The following is a 22,438-nucleotide window of genomic DNA, read 5'->3' as shown; positions in this document are numbered from 1 at the left end:
CTCACAGTGAAGCAAATTATTTAGTAACAAACAAGTTAATAATACAAACCTTGCAGATTTCAGTGAACAAATCTTATTTTTTACACATTCTTTTAATGAATGTAAAGTAGCTTAATTAGTGAATCAAAATTAAATAATCTTTTCAACAAAGGCAAAAAAAGGACTGCTTGGTTTTATGTACAGTCCTGTTCTTTTCTGTATAATATATTAGTGAATTACTCCTAGATTTAAAATTGGAAAACTTTAAAAGTACTTCTAATTTCCTTCAAAATGAGTGACCCAAATACACTACCTGACCAAGATTCAAATATTAGCTAATACTATTTATGTTTGCTTACATCTACATAATATAACTGTGGAAAAATCATTAGTCATTTGAGAGCATATATATTTATTTAGAATGAATCTAGGATGAATACCCTGCTATTTAAAATAAAACAGTGAGTAGCTTTAGTCATATATGTGTTGTATCTCTTAATAAAACCCTCAAACTTCTCTCTAGTCGAAAGTCAGTATCTAACAGAAATCTTTCCTAACTAGAAATGAATACGAAGAAAAATTTGGATTAACTAAATTATACAATGTTTGCTTTGGGAAACTCTGAAATCAGGAAAAACTCCAGCCTCAGCTGAAACCTGAAATAAAAATAATAATTGAAAAAACAAAAATATTACACTATAAACAAGTTAAAGATTCTATCCAATTCTGGTCCTTCTCTCTGACCGCTTAAAATTGTACAAGCTCTACATAATGCCTTGAACGTTTACAAAATAGACCATTTTTAGTCTTCATGTCCCTCTGAGTTATGTGCAACTAGGTTAAGAAGGAATGTGAGTACTTTAACAGAGCATATTGCTTTCCAAACGCTTTGTAGCACTGCAGATATAATTATAGAATCCCTTTAGCAAATTATGTGATTGACCTACTGAATAGATTCACCAGTAACCCCATAAAATGAATAGCAATTCAGTGTTGTACACATTCTTCACCATTCACAAATGCAACTATATACAAATTCTAAAGTTAAATCAAATATTATCTTAAAGCAATCTATACTATCATATAAAATCAAGTACATTTAAAAATAATAAGTATCTGAGTCAAAATACAAGTTAAACATAAGAAGACTTAATAATTATTTTTTACCCTCAATATTAAAAAAAAAAGAGATTGTAAGTGCACAGAATTTGAACAAGGTAGATACTAGATGATGAATGCATAAATCAAAGATCCACAAAATAGCTAACCCTTGGTATACCATAAAGATCCAATGGGCCCAATTTTAGGTTCTGAAATTTTCTGAGAAGCTTTATTTCAAGATTAATACTTTATAACTTTTATTCTTTTTTTTAAGATTTTTTTTTTAATGTGGACCATTTTTAAAGTCTTTATTGAATTTGTTACAATATTGATTCTGTTTTATGTTTCTGGGGTTTTGGTCACAAGGCATGTGGGATCTTAGCTCCCCAACCAGGGATTAAACCCGCACCCCCTGTGTTGGAAGGCAAAGTCTCAACCACTGGACTGCCAGGGAAATCCCCCCTTTTATTCTTTCTTAAAAGTCTTTCAAAAATCACAGAGAAAACTCACTTAAGAAGAAAAAAGAATAAAACTATTCTATCTAGTAACTGCAATATGAATTCACAGGGAAAATGAGAAAATCTTATTTTTTTCCTCTGTCTTGAAACATTTTGCTATTTCATCATTTTAGGAATTACTTCATCATTACTTGTCAATTATTCCTAACTAAAAAAAAGATTAAAATAATAAGAATTTGGAAGAATAATGTTATGCCTAGAAGGAAGATATAATAATATATCCTTCTGCTTTCTTTCTTTGTCACCTAAAACATTATACCATATTTCAATAAAGCATAAAATAAGGAGGCAGAGCCCCATCTCTGGAGTCTGCTTTTAGCTATCATTAATACAGCTGAAAATTCAAAATGCCTTATTTTCCACCCATATTGACAGAGGAAGATGTTACATAATTAGATAAATCAGAAGATTTTTGTGAAGAGACAGATAGTAGTACTTTAGACTTAAATGATATTGGTAAAATTGATTAAGTGAAATCTCAGACTATGAGTCTTTAGATGATGACATCCTCAGTGAATTTTATACAACTCAAAAACTAATGAATAAACAATGTATACCTCAGGACATATGGCATTCTTATCCACTTAGTCATTCAAAAGAAAGGATTTCTTCATACAATATTTTGTGACTAGAACCTAGACCATTCCATTTTGCTAAAAGGATGTGTGTCAGTATTCCTATCGTTAATGCCATTTGTATACTGCAATTTACTTGACAGTAAGTGGGCAAATGCTAAAGGCAGATCTGTACACAAAGATGACTGGAAGGAATTAGATGATGTAGAAATTAAAAAGAATTGAACTGGTCATTCTAGATGTTTACTCATGTAAAAAAAATTATTTTACAACAAAATCATGATCTAAGGCTTCTAAAATTTCATAAAGCATTCCTGTTAAGCGCAAGAAGAGCCAGAAGGAATGATAAGCTAGAACCTCACAGAGGTCTATTTGAATGTTTGACAACTAATGAACAGTTGCTTGCATCGAGGACATTGCCCATCTCTGGTATATATACCTTGAAAACCAGGAAAACATGGAGTGAAATTTTGAATTTCTGTATTTAAATGCTTATTAAAGTTTCTGCAATAAAGTTGTTACACACCATTCCTTTATTCTTCTCTAAATTATTTATAAAGTGACATACATATATACACACACATATATATTTTAAAGTTCATTGGTCCCAGAGAGTAAATAATGATGGGTTTTTCCTAATATACTAAGGTTAGGATGGAAATTTAAGTATGATAATTTCTAAAACTTATATTCAACTTTAAAAAATACAAAATATTATCATAAAAGCATTCTAAATAATATAATAGCTAACAATTATCTTGTAACAATTTATTTAAAAATAAAACTAAGCCAGAAAAATTTAGGAGTAAAATAACTATATTTATATCTATTGTCAAAGTATACAGATCTTATGTGGATCATCAATGCAGATGCTCATGTCAGAATGATTTCCATGCAAGTATACTAATACCAAACAAATACGCCACATGAATTAACTGGTTCCAAGACTCGTTATTTCTGATGAATCTATTAATATGCAAGAAAATTTAAAACACAGAACTGGCAAAAATTAAAATTACTGACTTTCTCTTATACTATAATCTGGTTTATGTCAAAAATTTCAAAAGTACTAATTTGCACAATTCCTCTAAACAGATACTCTACATAGTTTTGTCAGGAGGCTCCTAACCCACAACACAGAAACCACATAAGCCATAACTATGAGTAAATCATAATGTAGTCATTTGGCTGTTACATTGCTATTCCTGCCAAAAGAACCTAAATTTAAAAGAAAAGGAAGTGGTGAGGATTTGAACCTGGAATATACCCCAGAAGAGGACCCAACTAGCAAAACTTCAATCTACTGCACTATAAAAATTGACTGCACCAGAATATTTAGTGTTACATCTACTTTCACATTTTATCCGTTTTCTTTCTCTTCCTTAAATTGCTCTAGCCTTTTCTAAATTCAATTCTCAAAATGAATTAACATTTTCTTTCTTTCCTTTTTTTTTTTTCTTTTGCACAAGTTGTTTCTTCTTTGCCCTTTACTGCTAACATACACATACGTACTGGCACATGGTACGGCAGTTACAGATACTCTCTGAGGTCAGCCAAAGGGGCTCATTCTAGTCTAAATATCTGCAGTTAGGTAGCAAACCAATATTTTAAGATCAGCACTGAAAGGAATCTTCCCTGTATACCAGAGAACTACTGTCCCACTCCATTTCATTGAAATAAATGCATCTTATTCATGTTTGCTACATTAGTGATTCACTGAAAACATGATTACATTCTAATGAATAAAAAGGCTTTAACTGAAACGTAAACCAAAGTAATTTAATGATTACCATCTATTTTTGCCTTACTCTGTCTGTGGTACAAACCAAACAAATTACAGGCTAGTGCTGTGTTTCTCAACTATCTAAGCCTAGTCTTACAGATGAAAAAGTACAGAAACAACCACTAAAGGGATACAACATGTATAAAATGCTAAGTAAACCACATTTCAAAAATCGCTTACAGAATAATTCATAAAATTCTAAAAATTCACAACCTTAGAAAAGTGACTGGACATAAGAGAAGAGCGTGCACAATATTTACAGTTAAGATGTTAAAGTTATTTTGTTAAAATTTACTTTTGAAATCACATAGGTACAGTATTAAATTCTGGGTCGCTCTATATACCTACACTTAAGATGAACATCAGTATTTGCTGCCTTTTTTTTTTTTTAATTCAAAAGGTAGTTTCCACAACTTATTTTCAACAATCAGTCCTGAAAATAAGTCAATTTACACAAAATAATACCCCAGTAGAGACACTTGTTTTACAGTTGACAAAGAACCTTTTTCTAAATCGTGTACCTGGAGGCCTAGGATCTGACTAGCATTACGGTATACACACAAAGTATTCTTTACAAGAACCAAGACCTTTTCTCTTAAAATAAGCCTAATATAAAAGTAACAAATACAAATTTTGAACACAAGTTATGGTAACAAGAAACTATCCCTTAAAATGTAATGTTAGAGCACCCTCTGCTGACTAATCAACTCAAATCACTCTTAAAACAGAGATTCTTAATTTAAGACCAGCACTTTCCATTTCCCATATAATTTTCAAAAGCACTAATCAGATAAAGTCTCCTTGGCGTCTCTCTACATATTAAGTATTCATTATGTGCATACCACTGTTCTTAAATATTTTTCTACTCCAATATGGACAAATTAACATAAGTAATTAGAACATACAGAATCGGAGAAAATAACTAACAGAGAATATCAGCACATATGTTAGAAAGAACCCTCAAAATACAGTCCTACTTGCTCATTTAAGTTATTTTATTTGAGTTTCAGTTTTTTCAGCAAAATGAAAAGACTTATTTAGATTCATTTTTTTCATTCAACGAACATTTGCTTAGCACCTCTTACTAGCTACTGCTTAAGACACAAAGCACCTCCTCAACCATCTCACATAGATGATTAAATATCTGTAATAATAATTAATATGAATAGAATAGAACAGTTATAGAGAGAGAAGGAATATCAATTTATGCTTTCTTCTTTTATGAATTATCTAAACTGGTGTTTGATTTCTTTTCTCACTTGAATTTACTTAAAACTCCAAAGAATCAAGTATAAGGCAGATGTTATCACCCTACTCAAATAAATGCTCCTCTACTCTTAAGACACCTTTACGGTCTCAAAAGTCCAAGTCCTACAAAGCTCCAGTGATAGCTGCTTCCCTACAACGATTATCCTATCCTATGAAGCCCACTGCTTAAAATGACAGGTAGATATTGACAGCCTATTTCTGAAGATAACTCATCACATAGGAGAGAACGGCTATTATTGGGAGAAAAGAGAGAAAAGATCAGAACTTAGCCCAGGGGTCCTGGATTATAGTCATGCCTTGGTAAGTTATTCATTCCTCAAATATATGGAGTACCTAACAACACTAAAGGAAAAGTTGTATCAAAAGCCATTAAATTCAATAAGCACACAGTAAGACACAGCTATGAAAGTGATATCGTGCATAAAAAGTTAACACCCCAAAACTAAAATGAAGATATGTGAACACAACTGCTTTCACATAAGCTCTCTAAAAGGAAAAATAATTTCACTTTTTAATAAAAGACTTTCAGAGGGATAAATAATGACAAAGTAGGAACACGTATCTTGAAGTCAAAATGATCGCTCTGTCGGAACAGGGAGAAATGGGTCCAAATGTTGTTTACTAATATCATATACACAATACAAACCTACGGAAGACAAATCATATCAAATACAAAAACAACCATCACACAAGATTCATTAAAACAGCAGCTGAAAGATGATGACTTAACCATCATTTACTATGAAAGCTAAACTGAGGTTTCCCATCTTTTCCAGAGGTTCTCAGCTGGAGGTGGTTTTGCACGTCCTGCCCCAGGGCATTTAACAACATGTTTATTACCACAACTGAAGGGAGTGCAACTGGCAGTAGTGGGTAGAGTCCAGGGCTGCTGCTAAAACACCGTAACATGCAGAGTAGCCCTGCCACAACAAAGAATTATCTGGGTCCAAATGTCAATCGGGCCCTTGTTGAGAACCCATGCTTTACAATGATAAAATAGAAAAGCTCACTGTCAGTAGCGTGCGTTCTTACGGTAATCTATAACTGATACGCATAAGGCAATACAATTTCAACATCCAACTATAATACAGATAGAACTGTCGAGAACATTGATATATCCTATTGCTACTCACCCACTCTTTCCCCCTCCTTCCTTTCCCTCTACTCTCCTGATCCTTGCTCCTCTTATACTTCTTTTAAGCCAACTTCCCATTCCAAAACCTCCAATTCTTCTGAGAAATAAAAAGAAATAATGACTTATCGATGCTGCCGGAGGTCTAGAACTATTCAAGAGCCATAATAAGTCTGAAAATGTGATTATGAAGCTCAGTATTGTTTTGACTAAAAAATGAATGTTACACAAAAAGAAAAGAAAAAGAAAAAAAAAGGTTTGTGATATGACCCATAACTCAATACATCACCTTTGTATGTTTCTAAATCATTAAGAGAAATCTACCCACTCTTAGAAATTCATCAGCACCAAGTGAGTTCTATAAGTTCACTCCTTGTTTCTAAGTAACCCTTGGATTCAAGTCAGCTGCACTTATTACACACTTACTAGCTTCCTTTTATTTGCTTTAAGTCTCTTTTAAAACTCTTCAATTATTCCCGGAATCAGAGAGCAAGTCCATTATTAAATTATTTATATTTTTCATATTTCACTTAAAGCTTGACTCAGTCTGTATCTTTTTCATTCAACTAATCTATATGGCAGCATTTCAACACCTACATCTCAGCATATCTTGAGTCATTTTTTAATATTATACTCCCTATAATTTCTTCAATTTCATTAAATATTTTTGGAAGCACAACGACCAAAGCTCCCAGTAACAGAGGAAGTCCAAAATCACATCATCTGTACATGGATAAGCCCAGATTTAGGATTTATTTTCAATATGTTTCTGAAAAAGGATATTTATTTTAAATGTTTCTGAAAAAATGGTATTCTGATACACTACCAAAATTATTTTTCACACAAAAAGGAAATCAGCATACTTTAAATATTAAACCAAGGCTAAACAATATGTGCTTATAGTACAGTGGTCAACTATATGTGGCAGCAGTTTGAAAGATGTCCCTTTAGGAAATTATGTGTATATGAAGATCTTAAGATTTTAGAGACAGAAACAAAACTGAATAGTGTCACAGAGTGACTTACTCATAAGGGAGTTTTAAATAAATGAGGGTGAGTCAAAAATTATCCGCACTCTGGTTATATTAAAACTTCTGTTGGCCTCACTGTCTTATCAGCACTTTCCATTCAAGGCTATGGTCTCCCCAGTCACTGCTGTGCAGGTGTGAATGTGTTACACCAGTTCATTTGCAACTGCAGTGCAAGCAAAAATGGATGCCCCACTTGTGATTTGCAAGAAAGAAGAGCAGCGTGCAGTGATTCGTTTTTTGTGGCCTGAGGGTGTGCACGTCCACATATTTCTGCCCACACTGCTGACACTCTGCAAAAACTTCATTTTGAGGTGTTAAAGCATCCTCCCTATAGTCCTGATCTTGCTCCATCAGACTTTCACCTGTTTGGTCTCCTGAAAGCAGCCCTATGAGGATGAAGATTCACTTATGATGCAGAAGTGAAGACAGTGGTGCATTCATGGCTCGCAGCTCAGCCTAAAACATTTTTTAATGAGGGAATACGAAAGCTTGTTGACAGATGGACAAAGTGTCTTGAAAAGCAAGGAGATTGGGGCAAAAAATGATGTATTTATCTTTTCTAAAAGTTAATTAAAATAAATTCTACAGCCAGCATGCAGATAATTTTTGACTCACCCACGTCTTAAAAAAACTCTATAACCAAATATATTATGTCATATAAAAAAATCTATTGATGAATATATACAAATCTGTCCAGTCTCCCATGCATCCAAATAGAAGACAGAAATATTGCTAATAAAATATTTTAGCACTGGTTTAAAATTCACTGTATTATAGAGCTAGATTAGTGATTTCTTGTATGGAACTTTTAAAAAACTGCTTCAAGGCACTCTACCCTCTTAAAGCTAGCATATACTCAACGCTTAATAATGCAGAAAGATTCACTCACCATTTCAGTGGTGTGCCTTCATATTCAAACCATATCTCACTAATGTCTTCTTGTCTCATAACCTTCTGAAAGTGCTTTTTCACTTTGTCAGTTACCAACGTCAAATAACTTACTCTTGGCAAAAGCAACTGAAATGAAAATTTGTAAACCATATTTATTTACTATTTTTTCAAAAAGAAATACACGAAATAGGTTTTTTTAATATATTTTGAATATTCTGAAAAGCAGGCATGTTCTTTGCATTATTTTGAATATTCCACACAAAGTCAACTGCTTTTTATAGAAAATCAAAGGCTAAAGGCTAAGATATTTTAAAATCTCTTATGAGGTCATTACTTTATGTACAGCTTATAGGATAAATGCCTAAAATAAACCACACAAGTCTATGTGCAATAATTCTGTAATATTTTTTTCCAAATAAAAACACAATGCAATCAGATGTCATATTATCTAGGATACTTATTACAGTTAACTTAAAAATTAATATGATTCACCTGAGTTAATTTAACTTCTGAGAAAATAATCAACTCAGTCTAATGTACACCTTGACTTATCGATCGGGACTTCTCAATTGGTCCATCAGGTTTTGATAATCTACTGTGTACTGGCTTAGGTTGCAGTGAAGAACACTAAGACAAGAACATAATCTTTCTCTATGAAGCTAAAATAAAGTAGAGATTTAAAAAATCTTATTAAAAATACTTACAAAAATACTTCATGGGCAATAGAAACGCCTTTAAAGGTCACATAGAAATCTTCATTTGATAAACAACGAAGCCCACTATGATGCCATGAATAAAGAGGTGGCATGATGAGAAACAGTACCTGGGGAATATTCTAGCCATTGTATATAAAAACTGCAATAAGGAAAGAGTCTAGATAGGAAATCTGTTAAGGAAATATTACATGAGATGACAAAGGAGAAATGGAAAAGCAGGGGAGTTCTGGAAATCAGTCAGAACAGATTTTGGTGATTACTAATGAAATCTGAAGCAGACAGATAAGTCACATTTAAATTTAAATTCAAAAGTCACATTTAAATCTTTAAATGCAATACAGCACAAGCTTAGAGTATAATGCTGAGGACTTGGTGATCCTGCCATTGTCAATCAACTCCCTCAATCTGTCCTTATGGAGGCTGGACCTACTTGGACTCTGGAGAGAGAAAAGTCTGGAAAGGAACACTGAGGTTGAGAAAGCCTCAACTGGAATGGTACGAAGGCCATCAGCATTTTTCCCCCAGGGAAGGCACCCAGAAAGAAAACCTGAGAGAGCAAGGATTTATTTAAAGAATATACAAGTAGATAAAAGGAGGAAACTGGCAACAGTTCTTGTATTTTCCTCCTTTGCAGCAGACGTTCTAGCCATTTCTTGCTTTCCTAAGCTTCTGTCTTCTTTGGCTGGTAAAACTGTTTTGTTACTCTTTCAGCTGCTTTTGTGAGTGTAACTCTGCATCACTTTTCATGCTTATTCAAGGTTATGTCTTTTGACCAGTAAATCAAGCAGAATTACGTACTGGGCTGGGGAATACATACAAGGAGAAATATTCTGGTTAAAGGGACCGACACTTAACGACTGAAGATCAAGGCGACAGGCCCCAGCTGGGTAAAGGAACATGACAGCGGTCCTGGGAGCTACAGGGTACAGGAGTATGGGCGGCAGCTGGCATGCTCCAGTACGGAGTAACAGGTACCACTACTAGGAACAAGCTGTTGGATAGCAGTGTGGATTCAACAGAACATAAGTTCCTCTTTCATAAAGAAACAACTAGAATGTGATTAGGGAAGAAAAAAAAGGTAACTAATACTATGTATAAGGAAAAGCACTAGTAGTTTTACAGGAAGTATTATTATCAGCTCTATTTTACATACAGCCTGAATAACTTGCCAAAACCATATTCTATTAAATAAATGGCAAAGAAATGATTCATTAGAATCAGAAATGACAGAATCAAGTACAGAAGTATCATGGACAGTCTCTAAGAAATTAAAATAGCACAGTAAATTAGCCACTTCTAAAAAATAAATAAATAGAATCTATAGTCCAATAGTTCTATATTAGTAAGTCAAGGACTTTAAAATGTCTGTTGGGCATTACCCAGTTATCTATTCTGTAGAGAATGATATTAACCTCTGGAGATAGTAAGAAGGAAGACACATCAGGACTAAATGAGTGTGGATATCAGCTCCTGATTTTGGAAAGAGTTGTACTACACACATGAGGTTCAACCAAACGTGCTGAAAAATTCACAAATGATTTTTATGAAACAAAAATTTATTTACAATAAGGAATGAGGAACATTAGAATGTAAGCTCCATTAGGACAGAGGTTTTCATCAGTTTTGTTCACTGCTAACATTCCCGATGCCCAAAATAGTGCCTGCTTTACAGCAAGCATACAATAAATATTTGCTGAATGATTCAGAGATGCCAAAGGTTAAGTGGGGCAAAAGGTCAAAAGTGATAAATTTTAAAAGAATGCTCATTGTTAAGACAGAATCTACACGAAAAGGTAGTTAGAATCTTCTGTTCTAAATTGGCCTGTGGGAGCAATCTGTGACTAATATAATATCTATACACAGTAGCACTAAGAAATAACTAGAGTAGGTATAGATACAATTTATCTAATAAATATTTAAATAGGTAAAAATGGAAAGAAAATAACAGCAAAAAAGACATCACCCTGCCTTCTACATCCAGACCATATCACATAAGGTTCTTCTTTGGTGTATCTCATTGGTTGACTTCAAGTTCATTTTCAAAAATTGTGGTAAAATATACGTAGCATAAAATTTACGATGTTAACCATTTTAAGTTCGGTGGCATTAAATACATTCACATTCTTGTGCAACCATCACCACTATCCATCTCCAGAACTTTTCATCAACCCAAACTCAAATACTGTACCTATTAAACAGTAATTCCCCCATTCTCCTCATCCCCCCTCGCAGCCCTTTGTAATCACTTTCTCACTTTCTGTCTCTCTGAATTAGACCATTTTCGGTACCTCATCTAAATGGAATCATTTAGATTTATTTATCATTTAGACAAATATGTGTCCTTTTGTGTCTGGCTTATTTCACTTTGATTAATGTCTTCAAGGTTCTTTGAGTTCTTTTAATAAAAAAAGGATTAACCCCTCCAGGGATACTGTCTACTACATGGACTCTATCATTCCCTTATTCCTCATTTAGCACTGTCAAGTACTCAGTATGACACGAGTGATTCGTTTTGTTTTGTTTTGTTTTTTCTGTACAGCTTATAAGGAATACATGTTTTACACAGTTGTATAGATTACTTATGTTTCGGGGGGGGAAAAAGTGCCTAAAATATTATTTGTTTACACCAAATCCTATTCTGTCCAACAATTTTCAATTACAAAACTAGAGATTCACTTATCTAGAACACAAACAGAATTAAAATACACTAGAATTCTGTCCCACTTCAGTGTGTGAGGCATCACACTAGGTGATGAGGATAGAGCAGTGAATGAGACAGAAAGAGTTCTTCCTCTCAATGGAGCTTACAGGCCTGAAAGGAAGACAGACAGTAAAAACAAAATTACAAATATGATGAATGCAAAGTGGAAGTAAAGAATGTTATAGGAACAAGTAGCAAAGAAATTTAACCCAAGTAGGAGTTCAGGGAAGGCCTTGACAGGAGGTCAATTTTAAGGCAAGGGTCAAAAGAGAAACAGGAACAAACCAAACATGGGTGGGTATGGATGTCTGGATGTGAGTAGGGGTGGGAGATACTGCTGCTCATTTCAGCAGAGGGAACTGCAGAAGGCATGGCGTGAATACAAAAGGACAAAGACTGCCACATGAAGAATTATAAGTTGAATATGACAGGACTGTAGAGGTTTAGGACAGAACAGCACTGAAGAAGCAAAGGACCAGATCGTAAAGAAGCTTGTAAACTACACTAAGGTCCGAAAGACAATGAAAAGCCACTAAAGGTTTCAAGATGGCGGGTGACAATGCCAGATACGTGTTTTGAAAAGATTACTCCAACTGCAGACTGGAAAATGAAAAGAGGACAAGACTGAAACCAGGGAAATAAGTTAATACCCAATCCACTAGTTTTTAAATGGTGTCCTGAACTAGGCTGAATCAGTGGGTATGAAAGGAATCATAAAAGTGTGAAATATCTGATATGTAAAATCAGACAGACTAAGTTATGACAATGTCAGGGATACGGGAGAAGGAAGCATCGAAGGATGAGTCCCACGTTAATTACTGTAAGAGTAATTAATTAGCTGGATGACAAAACAGGTAGGGAAGATGGCAGATGACCAGGTTTTCCAGAGTAAAGATGATGAGTCCAGTTTCAAACACACTCAGTTTGAGTTCCTTCAAGAGATCTAAGTGAGGCTACCCAGCAGAAAGACGTACAGGTCTGGAGTTTGGGAGAAAAACCCTGGGGAGCTCTCAACATAAAAATGCTCAACAAAGGCATAAAAACGGAGTGAGAGCTCTAGGAGGGAAAAACAAAAAAAGTGAAGTAGGAAAAAGAAAAAGGCAAAGCCCCAAGGAATGCTAACATTGGCCAACAAGCAAAGGAGGGAGATCTGGCAAAGGGCACCACAGAAGAAAACCAGGAATGAGGCACTGCAGGGCAAGAGGACAGTGCGACAAAATGGAGAAAACAGCCAATGACATCACATAGTGCTGAAGATTAGGCGAACGAAAGTTCAAAAGCAGACTCTAGGTCTGATAAAAAAAAAAAAATTAAGAAAAAAAGGATGTCATTAGTGATGTCATTAGTGACTTTTGACAAGAACAGTTCTGTTGGAGTAGGGTAAGAATATGATCACAGTGGAGTAAGTGGTGGGAGGTGGGAAGGAGACAATGAACACGGAACATCTTTTTATTAAGTCTGGCTGTAAAGGAAAAGCAAGTGGTTGAAAGGAGGATGGTGTCAACAGAGGGTTGTTTTAAGACAGGGAGGATTTGAGACAATATAAATGCTGCAAAGAAGAAGTCAGCAGACAGAAAAAGTTGAAAGTAAAATAAACAGAGAAGCAAGAAATGGGATCCAGAACACAGATGGAAGGCTGGGCCTTGCTTAAGAAGAAAGGACACCTCTTCCATTAAAACAGGAGAGAAGAAGAAATAATGTATGTGAGTGCAGCTATGTTTTACAGACTTGGTGGCAGAAAGTTAAGGAAGGTCCTATCATATGGTTTCTATTTTCTTTGTGAAGTAGGAAGTGAGGTCATCTGTCAAGAAAGGGCTCAGAAAAATAGTCCTAGTGGAGAAGAACAGAGACAGCTGACTAAGGAAACATAAAAGGAAAGCTGGGAAATGTTTAAGGTCTATTCAGATTAATGACCACATATCTGTGTGACTGCCTCTGGTAGCAAGTCACAAAATATGAATGAAATTTAGTATGTATATTTCATACTGGATAATCTAAATGAAAAGCAACAGTTCAAATGAATATAACAGAAACAACAAAAACTGGTAAGTTGCTTGGTTTCTAACAAATTTCCTTCCTAATACTCCCTGTAAAATAAGATACAATTCTCAATGATATACATATAGGATGTTGGCTGAAAGAAGACTTACGCAGAGCCAACAAATCAAAATGCAGAAATAGAAAGGAATATACCTAACAATATGCTTTTTCAATGGAAACAAGAAATTCCAGAAGACTCTTTGAATAATAATTTGTAAATCTGGTGTGGGTGGATATTTTTAAATCTAGTTTCTAAGAAATAAGCTATACACATTAATAAAAGTAAACTACATTCCCATTCACCCATCCTTCCTGCATCTCCACATGAACACGAATGGACTCTTCAGGCCATGGTGACAACCCTGTTATGTCACCTTACCTGGACTTTGATAATGTCTGGGAAAGAGGTCTACTGGCTCTCAGGCTATGATATTTTCATCTCATTTCATCCAGAATCTTCAAAACATTATCATCATTTTAACTCAAAGCAATTAAAACTACTTTCAAGCTTAATTTATAACCAAGAGACAGGTGAACTAAAATCATATTGGCACAAAAATGCTCACCTATAATAATTCTAAGAGTAACCACTGCTAGTAGTTTTGTATATTTTCTTTCTTATACTTAAATACGTATGCATTTATTAACTTAAGTATGTATGTACGTAAAGAGCAAAATCTCGATTATGCTGCATGGTTTTAAAATCCAGTTCTTTCTTTAATATTTATTATATACCCATCACCCAATATCTGCAAAAACATAATCATGATGACTATATACAAGTTTCTTTTGGGTGGAAGAATTAGAAAGAATTAAAAAAAAAAATCAATTACTATTAGACAAAACAATCAGCTTCCTCCAACAGTTATGCACTATTATGCTTTGCCATTTTTAATTCGATCAGAAACAGATAGAAAACAACTTGCCCTCTAGTTCTCATAACAGTCTTTTCATATTTAAACTGATTCATATATAAGGAAGGAAAAATGTTATATTCTTTACTTGGATTTTTTTTTTAACTGCAGAAAGTGTGTCAAACATCACATTTTGATTTAAAAGTAAACAATCTTAAACTATACATTCCTTAGTTTTTGCCACTTTGACCAACTGGACACATATACTCCTTTGTTTAGATACCATTAGAAAGCTACCCAAAGTAAAAAGGTTTTCATTAAAATAGCAAACGCTAGTTTGGGAACAAACATAAATGATATCCTAACCCATACTACAGAGGGAGAAGAAGAAAAATACATCTAACAAATGAAATGCCTCTAAAAATAAACTATGACCATACTTCATTATAAATTATGGAAGTTTCTCTAAAGGCAGAAAATTGTTGAGGTTTCCAAAGTTAAAAGGACTCAAATTTATGTAATCAGTTACGATTACCTGAATACTAGTACAAAAGACTGCCCTATTTCTCTGAAGTTATCATTCAATAAGAAAAACCAGAGAATTTAAAACAAACCCCTAACATGGGTGTGGAGAGGTTTTCATGCACTGAGTATCCACTATTTGCATGACCTATGCCAGATTCGAGGATGCACAGAGAAAAATGGAATAGTTCCTATACGCAAAAAGTTAGTGAATGGGTCCCTGAAGGAGCTTCCTCCAGCAGCCTGACTTCCCACAGCTAGAGCAGGCTGTGGAATAGTGCTGCCTCTCCAACAGACAGGGAGAAGCCAAAAGGGCAAGCTTTACTAAAGCAAAACAAGAAACAGTCCAGCACCACAGATACACTTCCATTTCTCCAGACCCTCCTAAGTAAACAATATTATGTGTACCTGAGACAAAAAGAAAAAACTAAAATAACAATAACTGAGAATATCTTTGCCTACTAGGGACTATTCAGTTAAAAGGCAAGATACTATTATCTCTGACTAACAGATGCTTAAGTTTGGGTCATATATGCAATTAGAAAAGAAAAAAAAAGCCAACTAAAATGAAAAGATAATTGATACTCTTTTTTTCAGAAAAGAATACACTAACTCAAACCTACAAGCCTATATACAGCAATTTATGTTATTCAACAATATATTTCATATAATCTATATTAGATCATGAACATATGAAGACACACACACATTCATATGTTCACTGAGCTATCAAAAAGAATATAAATAGTCACTTCGAACCACCTAAATACAAAAGAATCAAATCAGAACCTATCATTTTCAAAATAGCTTCCTGTTAAAAAACCACACGTAACTTATGATTCATTGACCATATACTATATATGCTTAAGAAAAAGAAAGTCAAGAAGGTCCCATAACAACATGTCAACAGTGTTTTTTTCCTCTGAGTAGTAGGATTAGAGGTGATTCTTATTTCCTTCTTTTCACAGATCTGTGTCCCCTAATTTTTTCCATAATAAGCACATGTTAATTGTATATAAAATGTTGAAAACCAGCCTCCAGGTTCTTAGAGCTTTATTTACAAAAACGGACAAAGTTAGGATATTCCATTTGCCACCATCAACATACTTACATAATATGGTTCTGCCTCCCGTTCAGTTATCTCATCCTGATACAGGGTGAAGCAAGTTGGAATTCGTCCAAACCACACATCTCGAAGCACATCTTTGTCATCTGTCATTCTTCCAGTGGTTAAAGCAGTACATATAGGCTAAATTCTCTTTCAGCCAAAGCCAAACTGAAAATAAAACAAAGAGTATTAGTCAGATCCTTGCAAAACCAAATGAACCTGCTCCAAAACAAAAAAAGATTATAGGAAAAAAAGAATGCCATAAAGATTATTCACTTCAAAAAACTGTGTGATGGGCATTCTTGAGAATGAATGCAAAAATCAGTACAACAAATTCTAAATGTGGAGCAATTATTTATTTAAAGAGATCACAGAAGTAACCATTTCAGAATTACACATACAACTAACTAATGAAGCACAGCCAAAGTGAAACTATACTGGCATCATTCTCTCAAGCCCCAGAAGAACCCACCGCTTATCTAAAGTGAACTCTTCACCTATAACTTCTCTGTGCTTCAGTTTTCTCAACTGTAAATTGGGAATCACAGCACTGAGCACACAAAATAGATATGAAAATTAAATTAATACATATAGAACACTTAGAACAATGCCTATAACACAGTACTATAAGGTGTATCTACCATCATAATGATAGAACCAACCAGAGCTTGTCTCAAAAAATGTTTAAAAGTCAAAGACTTCAAGAACTTACAATAATCAAAAGCATTATCTAGTGTAAACTGGAATTATAAGAGTAAAGGAAATTAACTAAAAGTCACGCATTGAACATTGCTAACAACACTCAATATAGAGTCAATAAACACTTGATCATCGGCCATGCCCAGCTCTGTGGCAGGTGCTGAGGGCATGCATACAAGATGATGATGGTGGTGGTGGTGGTGGTAACCGCAACTTTTTTAAAATCTCAGGCATCGCCCAGAAGGTATTATTTACAAACCTGCTAAACATACCATGCACTTTCAGGTCCTTTCCTTGGCTTTGCTCATGCTGGTGGTTCCGTACCCTAAAGTAGCCTTCCCCACATCGTCTTCCAACTTAGACATCAATCAAGACCCTGCTCAAAACAGCCTTCCTTCTATGCATGAATCAGGCAGAACCTCTGTTTCCTCACTGCACCTTTACTTTTCCTCTACTACAGCAATCTCATATGCTTTCCATCATACCATACTGATTGCCAAACATCCCTTCCAACTCCAAACTGTCCATGGTTATAACTAAATGTTACTTTGTGAGAGCTTTCATACGGGAGGAGGGGAGGAAGTTAAATATTAACAGAGACTATAGTGTCTAGGGAAGAATTTTAAAAGATGTTGAACTTGAAGAACGGGTAGAACACGGACAGACGAAAAGACGACAAATATTCCATGCAAGGCAAAACAGCATCAGCAAAGGCAGGAAGTGGCAGGAGCGGTATGTGTGCCAACTTTTAAGGAAACTTTGTGTTGGGAGGAGCAGCAGATAATGAGAGCCGACACTGTGACATGCTTTACTATCATACCTGATCCTAGGTCAGTCTAAATTTCCTTACCTGTAAAAGTCACCAGGTTGTTCTAGGGAAAAAAAAAAATCTATAAAGTATTTGACATGGTACTGGACACGGTACCTACTGAAAAATAAATGCAATTATTATTCCTTTAATGTCAAATGTGTAAATATAAACTGGATCATGAAGTACATCAAACAGAAAATTGCGGGTTTTCAATTTCATCCGACAAGCCTACAGAGCTGTAAGGCTTTATAATGGTGAAATAAAAACAATTATGTGGTAGCAGTGCACAAAAGGGGATCCCGAGCCACAGAGGCCAGCCAGGAAGCAATTTCAGCAACTAAGCATATGATGAGTGCCTGACCTAGACTGGTAGCAGTGGATTGATGAGAGACAGATAGGAGGCCTTTCCGAGGAAGAATGAATAGAAGTTGGTAAAAAGACTGGCTGAGGGACAAAGAACAAGGGCAGAGAAGATTTAAATGCTTACGGCAGGCAATACAGTAAGATAGTTAAGGGGTTTTGAAATCAGACTGACATGGGTTTCAACCCTGACTTTCATATATAAGCTGTATGTCCTTGGATAACAAATCTGACATCTCTAAACCTCATATCTGAAAAACTGAAGATAATTCTAATTTCACAGGGTTGTTGGGTATTTAGCACCTTTTAACCAACCACTGGAAAAATATAAGTGTATTTAATACATGGTTTCCCTGTGCTTCCACGGCCCCTCTGCTTGAATACCCTTCACCCCTTCTGGCCAACTCTTAATCCTCTCTGAAGAGTCACCTTAATATTAACTCCTTGGGAAGGTTTCCACTAAGCAAACTACAATCTAATTACTTCTACTATTATATCTTTAGTGTTATATGGCGTAACCATGCATTGCAGCTATGTTTATCTTATCTATCTCTTGCCCCTCCCCACACAGCAGAGACTGAGTCATATACACCTTTGTATCCAGGATATTAACATAATTAGCACACAGTAGGCTCTGGAATTTTTGTTAAACAACTGGAAACTTCATAAACAAATAAAATGTATAAATCCAAAACTCATACTAGCTACTTAAGAAACTTTTCCCACCTAAACTCTTTTCTAAATCAGTACAATCACACTTTAAATTCAGCTAATTTCACTATTTTAGAAAAATATTTTTCCCTCTCATACATACACTATGGTATCAACACTATGTATCCAACTTAAAGGCAATGTTTTGGAAGAATAGAAACTCTAACCCACCACACAGTCTACTAGAAGTAAGCTTCTCTACTACTAGAAGTAGCTTCCCGAGGGCAGGGACTAACTACTTCTTGACTGCTGTATTCTCTGCACCTAATTCATGGCCTGGGAAAGATGTAGGTGCTCAACCAACAACACTTAGCAAGCAGCATAGTGAGTATGATAAAAATACTGGGTTGGCCAAAAAGTTCGTTTGAGTTTTTCCTTAAGATGTTATGGAAGCCTGAATGAACTTTTTGGCCAACCCAATACAATACACAATTAACAGTCCCTTTTACACTACAAACCAAGGAAGGCTAACCTACTACCTGAAGCTGCATTGCTGACAAAATCCCCAACTACTCAGAAATTACTTAAAATATCAAATAACTACTAGCAGTAAATCTGTACACATCTAAAAATATATATGCTGGCTGGTCTCCCTTTGTATTTATGAACACTGACCTCAAAAGTGGGCTCTGAGTACTGCCCAGCATTCTCCTACTTCCCTAGCCCATTTATTCTTCCAATGTCCTAGATCAACCCTCTCTCCTCAAATTTTCACATCTCCGTCCTCACTCTCTCTCAGCTAATGACTTGGCTTCCTATTTCCTTCTATCTGGTTACTAAGGATCACGGGTTCTAAACAGGGGTTTTAAGGAACAGCCCCACCCCAACCATAACTCTCTCCAACCTCCAAATGTTGAAGTGCCCCAGGGTCCTTGAACTCTGCCTCTGGCGATCTCTCAGGACTTTAAATATCGTTTGCACATTAACAACTCCCACATTCACATTTTCAGCCTAGACTTCTCTTCTGAACTTCAGTTTCATATATACTACTGTATGTTGACATTTCACTTGAAAATGTAGCAAGTGCAAAACTGAAAATGATTTCATATCTCCCTCCCTCCTCTCCCTATTACTCTGTGGTCTTCCCCAACTCCCCAAGTGGTAACTCCATTCTTCAGCTGCTCAGGTCATAAATCTGGGAGTCATCCCCGACCCCTCTTCACACCTGATGGCTCTGGCTTAGACACAAGGCTAGGATCTGGCCGCTTCTCACCATCTCCACTATTACCACACTGATCCAGACCTTTAACCCAGATAAATGCAATGGCCTACCCACAGCGGTCTCAACATTTCTGCCCTTGCTACAGAGACACAAATTAATCAGAAAAATCCTTTAAAATACAAGTCAGATCAGTTCACTCCTTTACTCACAACCCTACCATCTTTCTAACTGTCCTTGTGTCTCTGTATTACTTCTTGAAGTGGCAAAGTTTTATATGGGAGCATCTCATTGTTTGGAACAGGTCACATGATTTCACGATAGTTTTAAAGGAGAAAGAGATCTCCCATTAGGAATTTTATAGTGGGAGATGTGCACTATTGGCCAATAATTCTCCTATTTCAAGGCAATAATGAGATATTGCCTTGAAACAGGAGTGGGGTTTGCATGATGAAGGGTAAATAAATTTTAAAATGTCAACTAAAAAAACAAAACAAAACATAACAAAAAAACCCTACCATCTCATTCAAAGAAAAAACTTAAAGTCTCACACAGTTACCAGGCCCTATATGACCTGGCTCCACTCTGACCTGCTTATCTACTTCTCTCCCCAACTTGCTCCCCGAGTTCCAGCCAAACTAGCTGACGTGCTCCTGCTCCAGGGACTTTGTGGTTGCTCTGATGGCCCTTTCCACTACATCCACATGGCACCCTTCTTTACCATTATTAGGTCTCTGCTCAAATGTCTTCTTTTCTAAGGCCACCACTACAATTTCCTATGCACGCCACCAGCACTCCCCTTCCCCTTCATTATTTTTTCTCCATAGCACTTTTCACCGCCTGACATTTTAATTACTTTTTAAATTAATGTCTCCCCCCTCCCAAAGTGAACTTCATGATGGCAGGGATTTTTATTATCTTCTTCACTGTTTATTGTTTTGTTTACTTTTTGTTCAGTGCCTGGCACATAACAGGCATTTAGTAACTGTTCATAAAGTGAACCTACACTTCAAGTTTGTACATTATGCTAAAAACTCTTATCCATATAGTACCATTCTGTCCACTTTTTCCCAATTTCAATCACCATAACTTTGAGGATCAAAGCACCTACTTAAAACCAATATAAAATTCTAAAATTTCCCTCAACTGCTACCCTCAGCTCAACATCTTTACTTTCAAATTCAAAATTCAACCAACAACTCCCTTTATGGAAATCTCAAAGTAATTCGGTTCAGATCCAAGTACACACAGTCCCAAAGACTCTGAAATTTACCAAGTAAATTCTGGAAGGCCTTGTAAGTTCACTGCTGTTCAACAGCTTCTGGGTTCTGATTCTTGCTGAAAACATGCTGTGCCTCCCCACCCCTCAGAAAAATCCAGAACCAATCCAGTTTCCCTAGGTTCCCCAAGTTCAGGTGCAACTTGAACATAATCCAAAGTATAATTAAAGTACGTGAAAGTGCTTTGCCAACGGAAAATGGCTTTGTTGGCACTAAATATTATTACAATGAGACTTAATGAATGCCTTTGAGAAGACAAATGGGGGGGAAACCCCACCGATTTCGGATAGACTCGAACTGCCTGTAAAATAACTACGATCTACATAACTGTTCCACAGAAAACGCAGGTCCTGAACTAAACTCTGGAGCCTGCGATGAGACCCAAGCTTCCTACCTTAGCAAGGAACCGATGCATTCCCGGAGAGACCGCGCAGGCTACACCCTCCAGCCGGCGCTGGGCTCCGGGGGCGGCGCCTGGCCAACACCGCCTCCCGGGAGGAACCACCTTCACCCGCCACCGCCGCCCGGGGGAGCGCTGCTCTCGCCGCACACGCCCCTCCTTCTTACCACACCTACCTGGCACTTCCCCAACCCTCCTCCACCGGGCACCTCCTCACCCTGGGGTGACAGACACACACATACCCTACCAGAAGCGCCGGCTTCTCCTCCGGCTTCCCTCACCGGTGAGGACGCTCGGCTCCCGGGCTCCGGCTGGGCGGCGGCGGAAAGCGCCCGACACACTGTCCCGCAGACGTGCACAACCCGAAGTCCCGATGCCCCGCGCAGCCGCAGAAGGCGCCTGCGCGGAGGTCGGAGTCGAGCCCTGCTGCACTTCCGCCCTCCGGTGTCCAGCGAAGACAGCCCGCGGCGCCGCGGAGCTCTGGAAGCCCACCGCAGGTCCAGTCACCCTCGGCGCCCGGAGATGACGTCACGGGACCCCACGTGGCCCGCACTCCGCCCTCCGAGTTCGGCCCAACCCCGCGAGGAGGCTGGAGCCGCGCTTGAGCATGCGCGGACGGAGCGGAGACCCGTGAAGGTGGGGTCAAACCCCTGTCAAGCTCACAGCGTCTACCTCCTTCCGTGAGTCCTGTGCTTTCGGCATAGTCACTGGTGTTTAGGGAGGTTGACGTAACAGTTCCAAGAGAGCAGAGAGTTTTACAGATACTGAGACGCTGCCTCACTAGAGCTTCCTCGCCGC

General features: G+C 36.7%; 1 protein-coding gene across 9 annotated transcripts in view; it reads right to left on the bottom strand.

The window, feature by feature from the left end:
• The window catches only part of ATG5 (autophagy related 5), a 111,530-nt gene extending 89,484 nt beyond the window's left edge, over positions 1-22,046 (bottom strand). For 5 of the 9 annotated variants that reach the window (XR_009054331.1, XR_009054330.1, XM_057739254.1 and 2 more), the window contains exons 1-3: positions 21,888-22,015; positions 16,224-16,388; positions 8,278-8,405 (exon numbers count right to left, since the gene is read on the bottom strand). Coding sequence is in view for 7 of the 9 variants with exons in the window: in XM_057739254.1 (XP_057595237.1) it covers positions 8,278-8,405; positions 16,224-16,331 (236 nt within the window). In the remaining 2 variants the exon portion in view is untranslated. Of the gene's footprint in view, positions 1-8,277; positions 8,406-16,223; positions 16,389-21,634; positions 21,706-21,882 lie in introns of those variants that run through there. The other 4 variants (XM_057739257.1, XM_057739256.1, XM_057739255.1 and 1 more) reach the window with 4 other exon arrangements.
• Between the last annotated feature and the right edge of the window lie 392 nt (positions 22,047-22,438).

Source organism: Hippopotamus amphibius, chromosome 6 (assembly GCF_030028045.1).
Source record: "Hippopotamus amphibius kiboko isolate mHipAmp2 chromosome 6, mHipAmp2.hap2, whole genome shotgun sequence".
NCBI lineage: Eukaryota > Metazoa > Chordata > Mammalia > Artiodactyla > Hippopotamidae > Hippopotamus > Hippopotamus amphibius.
Note: the sequence above shows the minus strand (reverse complement) of the source record. Positions and strands in the feature narration are given on the sequence as shown.